This window comes from Pinus tabuliformis, chromosome 5_1 (genome assembly GCF_031772625.1).
Source record: "Pinus tabuliformis cultivar Carrire ecotype Pingquan chromosome 5_1, CPIR1, whole genome shotgun sequence".
Lineage (NCBI taxonomy): Eukaryota > Viridiplantae > Streptophyta > Pinopsida > Pinales > Pinaceae > Pinus > Pinus tabuliformis.
Genome location: NC_142305.1, coordinates 264,385,422 through 264,402,977, shown reverse-complemented (window position 1 = coordinate 264,402,977; position 17,556 = coordinate 264,385,422). Strand labels below are relative to the sequence as shown.

Here is a 17,556-nt window from a genome sequence, read left to right as displayed (position 1 = left end):
AATTTTGTCTCTACAATACAGGACCACACTTGTTGGTTGGAAACGCGTAGACAAAAGTCTTTCTATATGTGATTTAGGCCGAAGCTCTTCTTATAACTGTTATGGATCACAGAAGTCTCAATTCAACAATCAGAAATCTACTTTGTTACCACATTGAAAATTTGGAAATTACTATAATATCATATTAAAAAGTTTAAAATTCATACTCAAATACAACTAATAATTGATAAGATAAAAGTACAAAATAAAAACGATAAAAATGTTAAATATTACTCTCTAACAATAATTATAACTCTATAAATATTTTCTTATAATAAAAATTGTTATAATTGTATGAAGTATCACCAATTTCGGTAAGTTTCAAGGAAAAGGTCCAAACCAAATCCATGCAACAAAATAAGGAAAGATATACGGCATTCCTAAATTTCCTGAAACAGAGAAACAGAAAAACTAATTTCCTGAAACAGAGAAACAGACAAACTAATCCTTCTTTGTGGATTTGCCACAAAGTGACGGGTGAATGTAAGGGATGACACCTCCACCAGAGATGACACCTTTGATCAAAGTATCAAGTTCTTCATCTGCTCTAATGGCCAGCTGCAAATGCCTTGGAGTAATACGTTTAACCTTGAGATCTTTACTGGAATTTCCTGCCACTTCTAAAATCTCTGCACAAACATACTCCAGAACGCCTGCAGCATATACTGCTGCGGTAGCTCCTACCCTAACATTTGAAGATACTCGAGACTTCAAGAAACGGTGGATCCGTCCCACTGGAAACTGCAATAAGAAAAACGTTTCAGTCCATTTCAGTCCACATACTACAGGAGCCCTTTGTCAGAGTATTTGAATTGTTACAGTTCAAAAATGATATTTCTCTCAGGAAAAAGCATGCTAAACTTACTTCATTAGAATCAAGATTTTGACATGAAAATTTATAGAAAATAAACAGATACAAACCAAGTCTAGAGAGTTCAACATATTACAGGAATTGTGTGGAGTTCTTCTTCACGGAAGTATTTGAATTATTACAGAGCTTCATTGGAGATGTTTCATCCTAAAAATAAATCTCTGGAATTACTTCAGTTGAATCATGAAAATCGATAAATACAAATGCAAGTAAAAGAACTGAAAAACCTGCTCCACATAGTAACCGAGGCATGTATTCGGATTGTCACGCATGACATTGTTCTTGATTAGTGAATTACTATTTTAGGGGTTGAGATTTTCATGCTTTTATTTTTAAATATTAAATTTTAAATTATTTTTTACTTATTTATAATAATTTGATTTAGAATTATAATTTAGTTATGTTTAATAATTTTGAATTTTTAATATAAATAGTATAAAATGTATGATAAAATAAAACAAATTTATTAATGTTTATTTTTTTTTGGGTATATTTCTAATGTATGTGATTATGCTAGTTGTTACATATTAGACACTTATCTAATATAATATTTAATAAGTTAGATATTTATAGTTTTTCAAGACACTTATCTAATATAACATTTAAAAGTGACAAGGTGAGCCAAGAGCTATGTATTTCTTTCTCCTCTTTTATCTTTTTGACAACACATATCCATAAAGAAATTGAGTAGGAGACTTCATATTTACAAAGCTATTCACAACTAATAGGGAGATCGCTCAATTAATTTCTCTATATCTATTATTGTCTACAATGTTTTGGATGGTACTTTTTCATCATTGATGCACAGCCACTTGGTTCACATATTTGCAGAGGTCAGGCTATTGGGTTCTAGGTGCAAAAAAAAATTCTCCCTTGGAATTATTAGTTTTGGTAAAAGTAATGACTAAAGCTAAAAAATGGAATATTATGGTTATGTTTTAGATGAAGTAACTAGGGTTTCCAAAAAAGAGAAATTTTGATATTGCAAAAAATTAAAAACTAGTCTCTACAAGTAATATAAACAAATATTTGTAATACAAGCAAATAAGGATGATTTCTTCTCCAAAGAACTGTATATGAGTTGTAATGTATGAGAAATGAGATGTAATGTATGTGAGTGAACACCTTCATGTATGAAGGAGACTTTTCAGAATTTATGGAGAATGGGTCCTCAGAGAGTGATCAACCAACCTAATTTCCATAAAATTAAACTTGTAAAAATAAGAAAAAATAAAAACAAGACTAATGTTTGAATGTAGAGTTTTGTAAATGAGTCTTTGGGAACCAAGATCTTCTTTACATGAAAACTTGCATATGTTAGCCAACCATAAGAATCCAAGGGCAACATTGGTTTATCTAATGTCGAATTTGTGATGTGATACCACTTGTTGGGAATCACGATTTTAGTTAGACCAAAAGAAGCAGGTGTTAGCCAAGGATCGGCAGGATTGGTTTATCCAATGTACAACAAACTCAAGTTTAAATTTGATAATATGGAAGGATTCATTGGAAAGCAAACCTATAATACTATGGGGCTAGAATATCAAGGCAATGACAAAGTGAATATTGTGAAGCTTCAGGCCATCAAGGGAGAGTTTAAAACATTGATGACAGAGACAAGGAATTTTGACTACTTCATGAACAAAGTGATGGTAGTTGTGAATCTCATAGATGGAAATTTAACTTAATAAATTGTGGAAACATTTTTCAAAACCCTACAAAAGAACAATCATATGTTTTTCATCTCCATTGTGGAGTCAAAAGATATATAAAAACTAAAAACACGACAGCTAATGGGATGTCTTTGTCTCATGAATCAAGAATCAACATGGATGAGTCACTATAACATGCTCTAGAAACTTAAGAACCCATTGGTAGAGGAAAATGTAGAGGGTGAAGAGATACAGGTAATCATTAATTAGTTGAAAGAATGACAGATCCACGGGGGAGATGTAGAAGATTCATAGACATATCCAGGATACAATATTACTACTACAAAAATATATAGTCACTATGAAACTTAATGGGAAAAGAAAAAGTGAGACCTAATCAAGCAAAACTAAAATGTCTCCAATATTGAAGATGATACACTTGATTCAATTTTCATCTCATTTCGAATCTTTGAAGAACATTACATTAAGGATCTTTGATTTCAAGATAGTGATACAATAATCGCATGAGAAATAATAGGAATCAAATTTTAGTATTGATAGTTTTGTTTGTATATAATATTACTTTAGTAGATGATCATCATGTTAAGGCCATAGGCAATGGTGTTCTTTTGTGTTAAGGGAAATGAGAAGAAATATGTTCCTAAATGTTTTTTGCATTCCAAATATAATATATAATATCTTTTAAGTATTGGAAAGTCATGTCAGCATGGTAATGATGTTGGATTAAGAGATTCAATATGCATAATCTTAGATAAGTCACTGAGTAGAAGACTTGATACAAAGGTCTAGATCAGATTAATATAATTTTACCATTGAATATGAGAAGTCGTAAATGTGTCAAAGAGCATGCATGAAATGTTTGAAGCATATACTAGAAGGGATTGTGGCATATCAACTATGGTCACCTAAATTTTAGGAGGCTTAATCTCTACTAGAAAATTTAATGGTTAAAGGAATACCCATATTCAAAGAGAAAACAAACATTTGTTAATGTTCCACTCTTTAAAAGCCTCAATGAGACACTTTTCTTGGAGCCTCCTATAGATGTGAGGAGAATCTATTACTTGTCCAGACACATATATGTGGAGCCATTGAAAATGAATTCTATTGGTTGTAGTTTTTATTTTCGAAAATTTACTTATGATTTTATGAGGAAAGTTTCGGTATTTTTCTTCAAGATAAAATGAGATACATTTACAAAAGGATTTAAGGTTGTAGTGGGAAATAAAACTGAAAATATTTCAAATTTCTTTTACAAGATGGAAGGGAGAGGGTATGTATCAAAGGAGGTTGCAGATTTTTATAAACAATAGGGAATTAGAAGACATGCACTACTAGATGTACTCCATAACAAAATGGAGTGGTTAAATCAATGTATTACACCATTATGAACATGGCAAGGAGCATATTCAAAGCTACAATTGTTTGGAATGATTTTTTGCCAAAGGAATTTTCTTCTTCATTCTAGATATTCAACATACCTTTAAAGAATCATATTGTGAAAGGTAATGTTCTTGAAGAATGGTGGAGTGGAACAAATTCAAGTGATTCTCATTTCTAAGTTTTTAACTATATTTCCCAAGTGCATGTCCTATAAGATCTAAGGAGATAATCTAATAATATGAGTTAAAAAGATGAATTTTCATTTGGTACACTGAATAGTTCAAAGCCTACATACTATATAATTATGTCACTAAGAAATTTGTGGTGAGCAAACATTGAAAATTTTTGGAAGAAAATTTTGGAATGGTCAATAGAATGAAGGAGTATATGGTAAAAATCTATCTCTCCCAATAGACGGACATGTGAAAGGTTGACTGAAGCAAATCCCTTCACAAATATTTCCATTTTTACAGTGCATATACTAAAATATAGGTCTTCTTCTAGCCAAGAATCAACAAATTCAATGAGAAATTAGAGAAATAAGGCTTGTTCTTTTAGTGAGTTAGTATATTTAGTGAGAGAGAAAAAAGGATGCCAAGGGAAATAGACTAGAAATGTGATGACATGGATCAACAATATCATTTTTTCTTATTATCCTAGTGTCCTACTTATTCTAAGAGCGAAGCAACAACTTTGGATACTCTTAGGAATATATTATCCATTATAATTTGAAATAAATGGTTATTTTACCATATGGATGTTAATTGAGCTTGAATGAGAATTTAGAAGAGGTGTATGTATATAAAAAATTGGGATTCTTAGTAAAAGAAAAATACGACAAAATCCACAAGTTGAATTAATTCCTGCATGGCATGAAGCAAGTTACAAGAGAATCTTATTTTTGATTCCCTTATGTTTACTCAAAAATGGATTTAGCAGGGATGTCGTGAGATTATTTTTTATACTAAATCACCATAAGATATAACCATTACAATTTTTATTTATGCTAATGACATGATATAAAAATAAAATATGATATTAGATGAATTCAAAGCTATGATGAAACCATGGTCTAATGTAGTTATGGGAAGTGAACTCAATCAATATGCTCAAGGGATTTTCATATGGCATTGGAAATTAACTTTGGTTGACTAACTTTCCCTTTAGACAACAATACTTAATTTCAACCTCTTGTTATAGTGAGGAGAGACCCAAATTTCTGTGTTATTGTGAAAACTAGTATATATAGTTGACTTAGAGTTGTTCTTTCTCTCTATTTACCAATTGTGACTGATATTTTCCATTCATGAAAAATTTGGATTGGTTGGAATATGTTTCATGTACTTTTGATAAACAAAAAGTCTCTCATAAGGAAAGAATTTTGGGTTTCACCTAGGGCTGGTTTTTAGCCTAATATTTTTGTGTTTTGTCTATTGTTCATTGGCTATTGTGATCTCTTCTCTTATTGAAGAATTGAATGGTTTCATTTTTTCATGTATAGCTACTTGTTGATTGAAGAATAAAGAAAGAACTAATTGCATCAAAAGAAGTATTTATCAATTGTGAAAATCTATTATAGTCCTAGCTACAATAAATTTCAACACATGAGCCTAGGAACCACCCTACTTGGGAGATCCTAAAGGGAGTGGAATCCTAACTATGTGGGGGTTTTAAAGAAGTTACAATTTTTTATGTCTAGCTTTTGTTGTTTTTGGTACAATGGTTTTTCCTCTAGTGGTTTTGTGGTCCATGGTTTTTAACCCATGGTTTTGCTATTTTTATTAAGGAACTATGCTTCTTATAGAGCTTAAAAGGATTAACAATTTATAAATGGAACCAGAGATATGTATTGTATTATAATATCCTAAAAATAGATATATTGGAAAAAACATTTTTTATTTTCTAATTCATTTTGTTAATATGTATATTTGTATTTAATCTTATCTTTTCTGTTTTACTAACAATTTAGTCGAATCAATTAACTGTCTAAAGTTCAAACCTAAAAGAAACTCATTCTCAATAAATCTTTAGAGGAAATCCTTGCATTCATCTCAATTCTGCTCTATTATGGGCTACGTTTGTTCCATTTCTTCAAACGAAAATAGTGATACTCTAGCTTGTAACCCAAAAGCATAAAAAAGGTGTACGTTTCTCTAACAAAAGTAGTTGGCCTCCACGTTGGAAGACCGTTCCCTCATAAGACCATCGATCTAGTTCAAAAACCACTCGCAACTATAAACTATGAAGTGCGCAGCATGACTGACCCACATTCGATAGACACGAGTTTTAAATGGGTACTCAAAACCAATAACCACAGAACCTCCAAGATGACCACTCCAACTGGAATGTGTGTGGAACATTGTTATTAAAACGGGAAATAAATCTGCTGCTATGGCCAGTTATTTCGTGAAAGTATAGAGGGTGGTAGACCGAGATTTCTGAAAGAGATTAAAGGACCGATAACTAGAGTGCCCAGTCAGGTTCGAGGCTAAGCGCAGTTTCGTAATTGACAGTCACACACAGAATGTATCAAAACCAGCAATGAAGCCTAATAAGAGAAAGGAATTGCTAAACAATGAATCAGTAATTGAGTACACTATCACTACCCAACAAATCAATGGTTTAAGGCAAACAACTAGATGACACTATCACTACCCAACTAATCAATGGTTTAAGGCAAACAACAACATCTAGTTCAGATATATGAATACCGACTTGATGAGGTTTCTTCCTCAACACAATCTTGTCTGCATCGACGAGTCACTCTTCGCACTTGTTATTCGCCGAAATCCCCAGGTTCGAGTTCGATAATTTCATTCATTCAATTCCATTTTATGTACTATGTAGCATATAACCTCAGCGCCATGGATCTCATCAAGAGCTAAAGGCATGAACCTTAACCTTGCCCTTGTGCATGGTCCTCGACTATAGCGACCCGAGAGACGCTCTGAAAACTCTCTACTTGAAAACTCCCCACTGCTCGCTTCAATTCGAAATCAATGTTTTCTGTCAAAAATGGAGAATTGACGCACCTTTAACCCAATGGTTTTACCTTTTCTTACACAAAATCAAACATCAAATGGACTAACAAGGAACAACCGGATGTGGGGATGTGTCGTACGACCCAAGGAAAACATCAAAACCAGCGCAAACCAGAAGGATGCAGTCGAGGGGGTTTCTGGAGGTGGTCCAAAAAGATATTTCTAAGAATTTTTTCTTAATTCTAAATACGGCAAGAAGCCATTAATGTCCATAAGATTTTAATGGTTCTTCATGTGTGTCTCGAATTGATATTTTAACAACCATTAACCATAAGATGTACACCATCCGATAGATGTCATAAGAGGTGTCTGGATTAGCAAACGGTTTTCACAAATGAACCTAGCGCACGCCCGTTTACACGGATCTCTCATTGAATAGTAAAAGTCACAGACATATATCATTTCACAACAATGAGCAACATAACCGTTGAAAAAATCAAAAGGAAATTGCAGTATCAATATTGGAAAACATTAGAACCTGTAGGCCCGCACGAAATGAGCGAGAAACCGGATTTTTCCTCTCAGTTTTATCATTAGCGGCTGTGGTGGATTTTCCCTTCTGGGCGACCTTCGCAGCTTTGACGGATTGATTGCCTTTTACTTTCGGTAGGCCCTCGGCACCTTTGCCAGATTGATTCTCTCCCACAACCATTGTGTCTTCCTGGTATAAGCGCTTGGATAATCAAGTAGATCTATAGACCTGCAAATGCCGTCTTTTTCTCAAAACCCACTTTACATGGGTTACAGATATCTCCCAATCTTGGATAATGCAGAAAAAAAAATAGCTTAATAGAGCAGTGCGAACGTGCAGAAAGACTGTTTGTATTTGAGCATGAAAAACAGTAGATAAAAGACCTGAATAAGTACCTTGAGATTTCAGAGGTGGCGATGTGCAGCTTTCTTACTGTTCGGTCCGCTCTTCTGAGCGGAGGTGGCGATGTGCAGCTTTCTTACTGTTCGGTCCGCTCTTCTGAGCAGAGCTGGCGATGTGCACCTTTCTTACTGTTCGGTCGGCTCTTCTGAGCAATCAAGAATGGTGTTGGCTCTTCTTATCTCTCTATTTATAGAGATTAGGTAGGGAGTTGAGCAGGGGTAAAAGTACTTTAAGGGGTAGGTCGAAGATTAAAATACTTAGTATTAAAATTAAGTAGTATTTTAAAAAATATTATAATATTTATTCTTAAAATTATATAGTATTTTTAAAAAATAATTATTATAAAATGGGTAAAAGTATTTTAAGGGGTATGTCCAAGTTTAAAATACTTAGTATTAAAATCAGTATTTTTAAAAAATAAATATTATATAAGATGTTAAATAATTTTAGAGTTATATATATATATATATTATAGGATTGGGTAAAGATTTTAGGGTGGTAAAGTTATTTTAAGGGTAAATCTAAGTTTAAAATACTTTAGCATTAAAATTAAATACCATTCTTAATAAATAATTATTATTAAATATGTTAAATGGTATTTTCGTAACAAGACAATTAAATATTTTAAATTAAGAAGACATTGTGTCAAAGAAAAAAAGGTAAAATTAAAATATGAATATTGTAAAATATGTTTAAAAAATTAGTTAATTAATGGGAAGAAATAAATTTTATAAAATAAGTTAGAAAATTTCAGAATGAATATATTATTATTATTATTAAAATCCAATTTTAAGGTCACGCCAAGCCACACACCAATTGGTGTATGAGACCTTTTGGGACAAGAGACCCACCTCCCTCACGGTCACCTCCACACTGTTATGCTATAGATGAGAGAGAATATATAGTGTAAAATAAGTTGAAACGTTATGAGGTATATAAGTGAGACGGAATAAATATTATAAAACAATTCAAAATATTTAGAAAATTTAAGTGGATATATAGGCTACAATCTCCTAAATCATAAATTATCATATGCCCCTAAAAATTAGAAACTGGGTTGGGGTGCCATACCATTCCCTATACCTTATACCTGTATAGGGGTGAAGTTACCACATTAGCATTGAAGAATATTATATTAAAAATTCCGACGAAAATGTAGGGAGGATGCCAATTCTTAGTTCTAGTTTTTGATGGGGCTTAGACGTCTTGGTCTTAGTATCAACTACGAGTTTCTAACAGATGTGGCTTTCACATGTTGGATATATCTCGAGAGAGGTTGCTAGCTCCCGATCAACCATTTGTTTTGAAAAGTTCAAACAAAAATCAAATTTCATTAAAAAATAATTTTAAAAAATTAAGTTTATATGTGAACATGATTATTTCAATAAAGCTTAATGATATGGAGAAGATTTGGTCCATACTTAGTACAATATGATAAATCCCAAATTATAAATTAAATTTCATTAACCATAGGATTTAATTTTATATATATAAATTTTAAATATTATAAAATAAGTGAGAGCATTTAAGTGAATATATACATTAGATTTTCTTCAATGATAATTTCTCTTTTACATATAATAATAAATAAATATTTTTAATTTCAAAAACCACTCATAGTAATTAATCGTTAGTTTAGAGGTGCTTTATCACCCACTATATTGACATAGGGGAGATGTTGCCACATTGGCATTAAATAATAAAAATTCAAATGAAAATGTGGGGTTGGTTCTAAGTTACTATTTGCAGTGGTCTTTAGACATCTAGGTTTTAGGATGAATGAGCTATGAGTTTCTTAAATAAGTGGATTTCATGCTATTGCATATATATGAGTAGGTTGTTAGTTCCTCATCAACCATTTATTTTGAAAAAATCAAACAAAAATCAAACTACATAAATAATAATAATAAAATTAAGTAGGTTTATTTTTGGACATGATTATTTTCATAAAACATAATCATATGGACAAGATTTCTTTGTATTTAGTACAACACCATAAATTCCAGAATATAAGTTTGTTTTCGCTAACCATATGATCTAGAGTTATATAGATATATTTTAAATATTATAAAACTAGTTAAAATATTTAGAGAATTTAAGTGAATATATAGATTACAATGTCTTAAATAATAATTTGTCATTCGTGTCTAATAATTAAAACTTATCTGTCATCTAAAAATTTGCACATAATAAATAATATTTGGGTTATACAACTTAGTATACATGCATATGTTGCAACATTAGCATTAAATAATATTATATTAAAAATTCAAACATAAATTTTGGGATGTTGTAAGCTCTAGGTTTTGTTCTCTCTTAGTTCTTGTCTATGGTAATATTTAGATGTCTGGGTCTTAGGATGAACTATGACTTCCTAATAGACGGGATTTGAGACTATTTCATATATCTCACTAAGTTGCTAGCTCCCATGAGACATTTATTTTGAAAAATTCACACAAAAATAAAAGTACATTAAAAATAATAATAAAAAAATTATGTAGGTTTATGTGTGGAGGTAAATTTGTCAATAAAAATGTAATTGTGTGGAAAAACTTTCTGCATATTTAATACAACAAGTTAAAATACTCATAAAATTTATGTAGCTTCCCATTTCTCAGCAAATTGATTTTTGTTAACCATATAATTTAAGTTATATAGATAAATTTGAAATATTGCGAAACAATTCAAATTTTTTAGAGAACTTAAATAGGTTGTGATTCTAAGGTCGATACTACTAGAATACCTAAAGGATGGTTTTGAGTTTTCAGACGTGGTGACTTTCTTACGGTCCATGCTTTGGAGAAATCAAGTGTAATACCCCTCCATTACTATCATACTAGCCAATTTTAGATGGATTTATATAAGAAAAGTTAAGACTCAGTAAAAATTGGGGTAAATAATTTATTGCAAAATAGATAAAAGAAATTTAAATGCTTGGAAAATGGGACACCTAGAGATGAGACTCTTGCCAAATGAAATCTCATTGGAGAATGGGAATGGATAATTCTTTCATGAGAAGAATTCTAGGTCAAATTCTAGAGAAGCTAAGATTGATGGGAGATAGATATCAATTAAGCTCCTAAGTTGGAGAAAGATGTTAGTTCATCATCACCCATTTATTTTGAAAAAATCAAACAAAAATCAAACTACATAAATAATAATAATAAAATTAAGTAGGTTTATTTGTGGACATGATTATTTTCATAAAACATAATCATATGCAGAAGATTTCTTTGTATTTAGTACAACACCATAAATTCCAAAATATAAGTTTATTTTCGTTAACCATATGATCTAGAGTTATATAGATATATTTTAAATATTATAAAACTAGTTAAAATATTTAGAGAATTTAAGTGAATACATAGATTACAATGTCTTAAATAATAACTTGTCATTTATGTCGAATAATTAAAACTTATTTTTCATCTAAAATGTTGCATCTAATAAATAATAGTTGGGTTATACCACTTAGTATACATGGAGATGTTGCAACGTTAGCAGTAAATAATATTATATTAAAAATTCAAACATAAATTTTGGGAGGTTGTGAGCTCTCGGTTTTCTTCTCTCTCAGTTCTTGTCTATGATAATATTTAGATGTCTAGGTCTTAGGATGAACGATGTGTTCCTAATATATGGGACTTCAGGCTATTGCATATATCTCTCTAAGTTGCTAGCTCCCAGGAGACATTTATTTCGAAAAATTCATACGAAAATAAAACTACATTAAAAATAATAATAATAGAATTATGTAGGTTTATGTGTGGAGATAAATTTTTCAATAAAATCATAATTATGTGGAAAAACTTTCTCCATATTTAATACAACATGATAAATCCCTAATTAGAAATTGACTTTTTTTAACCATTTAATTTAAAGTTATGTAGATAAATTTTAAGTAGTATAAAGCACATTAAAATACTCAAAGAATTTAAGTAACTTCCCATTTCTTAGGAAATTGATTTTTGTTAACCATATAATTTAAAGTTATATAGATAAATTTGAAATATTGTGAAACAGTTCAAATTTTTTAGAGAATTTAAGTAGGTTGTGATTCTAAAGTCGATACTACTAGAATACCTAAAGGATGGTTTTGTGTTTCAAGACATGGTTATTTGTACCTTTCTTACGGTCCACGCTTTGGAGAAATCAACTGTAATACCTCTCCGTTGCTATCACACTAGCCAACTTTAGATGGATTTATAGAAGAAAATTTGGGACTCGACATAAAAATGGGGATAAATAATTTATTACAAAATAGAAAAAGGAATTTAAATGCTTGGAAAATGAGACAACTAGAGATGAGACTCTTGCCAAATGAAATCCCACTGGAGAATGGGAATGGATAATTCTTTCATGGTAAGAATTCTAGACTAAATTCTAGATAAGCTAAGATGGATGGGAGACAGATATAAAATAAGCTCCTTAGTTGGAGAAAGATGTTAAGTTTGGAAAAAAACATAAAAAGCCTCGCTCGAGAGAAAGGCGAGTTTTTATGGTAAAAGCCTGCGCGGGTTGATAAAAGATCCACAAACGTAGGACACCCTTAAAGGAATTCTTATCATGAAATAATGGAATTAAATACCCATGGAGGAGATCAGCAAGAGGTTGTTGATAAATGGGAAAGTACTCTCGGCTTCGGGGTGAACTCGAGAAATTGAGTTCTAGGTTGGGTGGTAGTGCTCAATTTTCCAAGTGACACTCTTTCAACTAATATGGTTTGATTGAATTGCATAGGATGTTTCTAGATTATTTGGCTCCTTATGCCTTATGTTATTGATTATGTATTATACGATAGACTTCCACGTCATCTCCTTGCTTATAACATGATTAGATACTTATGTATGCGACAACTAACAAACGTAAATTTAGATGAAGTTAATATGAGAGGTTTGAGATTAATATGTGGTTGTTAATATTGCATCATGGAGCTATTAGTATTATAAATTACATGTTTTTAAGAGATTTTGTGTACAATAAGTAATTATGTGTGTTTTGGATTGAGATTTTGGTGAGGATTGTGGAATTTTGAGGAGAGGAGTTGGAGTGGTGTGATATTCTATATTTGCCACATTTATTAACAACTAAATCCAAAAAAAGTCGATATTCAATCTTTACCACATTTATTGAGTGTAAAATCCAACCAAAATCGAAGAATCTTTCCAAAAAACACATTAGGATCGTGTTTAGACCAGAAAACAGTGTACGAATCCCCATAGTAAATGAAAAGGTAAAAGGGGTAAATGAAGGCATTGATAACACGATCGTGTTTAGACCAGAAAACAGTGTACGAATCCCCATAGTAAATGAAAAGGTAAAAGGGGTAAATGAAGGCATTGATAATGTGTATCTAATTTTTGTTGTATTGGATTTTTCAGGGTTTCCCTATCACTACCAGAATAATCGATGAACACTTGTGACCTCACAATTCATGTCTAATGATTCTGAATTGAATTGTGAGCATTTCAACCAAGATGCAGAGCATTTGAGGTGATGGAGTTGCAAAGACTAGACATGCTTATGGAGACTCTGGTTTCGAGTGATACTGTTGTTCTTAAGAGTATTGTATGCCGAATGAAGAACGACACCCATTAATACCCAACATATAACAATGTTGGTACTCCATGTGCGTGATTCGAGTTTATTATCTTAGTGAGTATCACTTGTTCAAGGACCATATAATAATATGTAATAAGGGATATAATATTTCGCCGCTGGTGATGAGAGATCTCGATAAGACAACAAAGGTCAAAGTTGAAGTTTTAATTAGGAAATGTGGTCAACTCCAATGACTTACATGAAGGATGGAAAAAGGGCTTTCATGCATGGATTTATACACCATATCTACTGATAGTCAAACTTTCGCGTTATTTCAAACATTTAACACCGAAATCATTTTTCTTATGGTGTCGAGAACCATAGATCAACCTCGAAGGTCCTTGATCTTTTTATATGAAGACATAAAGAGCAATTGGTTATTAGAACACGGCTTTCCAATCATATTTAGACATTTTTAGCAAGTGTTTTTGTCCTTCTCCCTGCATATCAATGTAAACTTGTTTGAGAAACATCCTTTATCACATTAGCTAGAATAGGCAAAAGAACTTTCCATAGATTTGATTAATATATTGGAGAAGAGATGTGAGAAGGAGAGATGTGACCAGTGGTATCATAGAACCACTTCATGGTCATTACTCACCTCTCTAATAACCTGTTATATGATCAATTGTTTTGTGTTTAAAGTTAATTTTTAAATGATCAATGTAAAACATATGTAGTCATAAATATATTCGATATGAAGACCATTAGAGTTATGTTACTTTAGTTAATACTTGTTGCGGAAAAATGTTTCCAACATGGATATTTAGCTATTTTAATGGTTTTTGTAGACACGTATGAAGAGTTCCACTTGATTTGCTTAATCAAAGCTCCCCATGATGATGTGGCATATGATCCATTTTATGGGTATATGAATGGGGCCTATGATCTATCTCGCCTATGTTTTTGTGTTAAACTCCTAAAAAATTAGACTTCAAACTGTGAATCAATGCCTAATTTCTAATCACCACATAGATCCTTCTTTCTTAAATTAAAAAAAACAGGGGGTCTTGAGAGATATTACAAGCGGTATGAGAACTACTAGGTTCAAAATTTTGACATAAATGGCTCTATCACAAAATGAAATTTGATAATTAGGACAAAAGACAAGGGAGACACCGAGAGAGACATCATACCCAGCATAGGCCACTATCCTCCTGTAGCTTTGTTGGATCATCACTACCTACAGATCTCACACCTGAAACAAATGCAGAACATAAGCCACAATCTAAACCTACAATATCGAACTTGTTAAATACTTGATCAAGCGAAGGACGTAAATATGGAGATGATCTTCAAGACATATTCCTAGATGGATGATTCAGACTGAGCCTACACATTTTAGTGCTGAAGGTAGGGGAAGTGGTTTCCCATGTGGTCTTTTAATAAAACTCTAATAATGTGACATATACACAAAAGTGAAATGTGGTGAAAAGCTTGTTTTAAGTCCTAAACCATTCTTTGAAGTTGTAGTACTACCGCATCACCTAGATTCCCCCAAAGGTTGAAATCTTTCCTTTCGTTCTTGTGAGTATTTAACATTTCCAAAATCAAAAATAATTAAGTTATATTTACTTTCATTCTTCCTCACTTCTTTACAAGAGGATTTCCTCCACGATAATGGCATTTTTCTAGCCTGAAAAGCCACGAAGCCAATATTTTCTAATTAAGATAAACTATAATAAATCAGCCTCATTAAGCTTCGTGGCTAACCATGAATGTCTTTGGCTACCAATTCCTGAAATGGCATTTTTCACTGCGACTACACTAGATCTAAATACTTAAATGATGTTGATTAATAAAATAGTTTATTTCCTTGAAGCTATCATCTCAAGCCTGTAACCTCTCTTTCGTTGACCTGGCCTCAAGAATGACTACAACGCAACCCAATCTAAGGTTGGGAGGAGCAACATGATCTTGAATTCATTTCTTAGTCTCGAGATAACAACATTTCCTTCTTCCTTTGTTTAAAGTATGTTGTATTGTTCTCATCACTAGTATGACTCGTTACATGGCTTCATTTTAGCGAGATGTGTGACGCCTTCCTTAGTTCTGTATTATTTTTAATGTTTCACATTTGTTGGTCACAAATATGTGTTTTAAGGGTTGTTTTCTTTCTAACCTATGTACAAATGAAATAGAAACTTTGTTTTGAATGAATTGGAGAACGTTATTGTTACGTAAAACCTAAAGTCCCATGGACAAGAAACCAAGTATCCTTCAAAGAACTAATCAATTGATCACAAAGTGTGATTCTAACACAACATTTCTATGAAATATCTCTGCGACTATACTTTAGCACACAAGGCGGCAAACCTATTATTATCTTAGACTTTGAGGCTTTCTCACACACGTTACTGGGAGATAGATGCACATACTCAGATTTGAATTGAAATAACAAATATTTCTTCACAATCTCATCTGGATTTTAATGATAGTTCTAGTGTTATTAAAAGAAAAAAAATATAGATATTAGAACTTATAATGACAAACTCTAGTTCATTTAATGATAAATTATCATTATGGTTATGAGGATCGTTGTTTAAGCAGGGTTTCTAGAGAATAAGAACATGAAAGCCTAAATTGTTTTTCTCAATATTGTGTTTTAAATGAGATTTTCTTTCCAATAGTAAAAAGAATTGAATATGCATGGAGGATGGTGTTAGGATTATTTCCCAATTGAGACTCTATTTTTGAGGAAAATGAGCTCAGTGAGGACTAGAAGAGCAGTTCTATTGATTTGAGGCTTGACTCCCAAAATTGTTCATGGTTGGGGGTAGGTTATCATGTGCTTTTAGGTTTGTACTAGGTTCCCATGTAATAGAGTATTTTGTTTTGTTAATATCAATTATGGGTAGATTGAAGTCATTGAGATTATACCGTTCAACAATTATACCAAATCCAAGATCTTGTGCAGTGTCAAGAGAGTCACAATTATTCATGTCTCTATTTTATATGAATGATATCTATCTCCTATCCTTCATATCTTGTGTTGCAATGAATGTGATTATATGGATTTGATATAGTATTCCACCAAGGATACAATAAATGAAACTAGAACGAAAATATTTTGGATGGAAGTATAAGAGACTGAATAAGTTGTTAGAATTGGAAGATTCTTTAAGTCTTCGCACTGATAACAACAATCCATTACAATATTATATAGACCAAAAACACATTCTTTAGTGTTAACATTTACATTATTGGCTAACAATTCTAACTTGCAAGGACATAGGAATATTTTATTCTATTACTGAAAATGATTCCAGCCTGTGGACATCTGGGTTTCAATGTCTCTTTACTACGTTTGAAATTTAGCATAGAAGGGGAGGATAGCATGTGGACCTAAAATTTGTCACTAAGCAACTGCTCTAAATAACAACATTATTAATTTCAATTAGGACATAGCAGTTAAGTAACTAGGTGGTTCTGAATTTTGTTATTCATCTAATAATGATATTATAGAAGGAATAGATTATTGTCCATCAAATTATATTAAAAGTGTCCCTTGTCATGATTTAAAGTGTATCACTACTTTTATAGGGGTACTACATCCAATATAAAAATGAGAACTTAACAAGAAATGGGTCATTATTATTAGGTTCTTCGACGGCTATATATGCATGTAATGAATCTATCCCCTTAGAAAAATTTACATAATAAGTTTATCTAAGGACTTTGATATGAATGTTAACTAGAAGTATCTGCAGGAGTATATGTGAAGGTGGTTGAAACTGAGCACACACTAAATTCAATTTTCTATATTAGCTTGTTAAATGGATCCTTGAGATGTAAAAGGGTGGTTGATACATTGAAAATTAAGTAAAGAGAAACATGCAAGTCATACTCCAAGAATTAGGTTTCAAAGGGCCTACCCTTGCACCACACCACTGTAGAACTGACCTAGATTTCGTTATTTTAATGCTCAAGACACCAAGTGGAAAATAGAGGTGACCATTTCAGGACAACACAAGATCCCATTTGTCAAAATCTATTAATTGGAAGCAATTTCGCGGTTGATAATGACCATTAACATGGACATTGAGGTAGAAGGAATAACATCCCCACGTAACA

General features: G+C 31.9%; 1 protein-coding gene across 1 annotated transcript; it reads right to left on the bottom strand.

Moving 5' to 3' along the window:
- Positions 1-480: 480 nt before the first annotated feature.
- LOC149164405 (putative histone H2A variant 3) lies at positions 481-7,659 on the bottom strand. Its single transcript, XM_089430915.1, has 3 exons — positions 7,609-7,659; positions 7,486-7,563; positions 481-780 (listed from the first exon to the last, which is right to left on the bottom strand). The coding sequence occupies exons 1-3, from the start codon at positions 7,657-7,659 to the stop codon at positions 481-483; spliced, it is 429 nt and encodes a 142-aa protein (XP_089287041.1).
- Between the last annotated feature and the right edge of the window lie 9,897 nt (positions 7,660-17,556).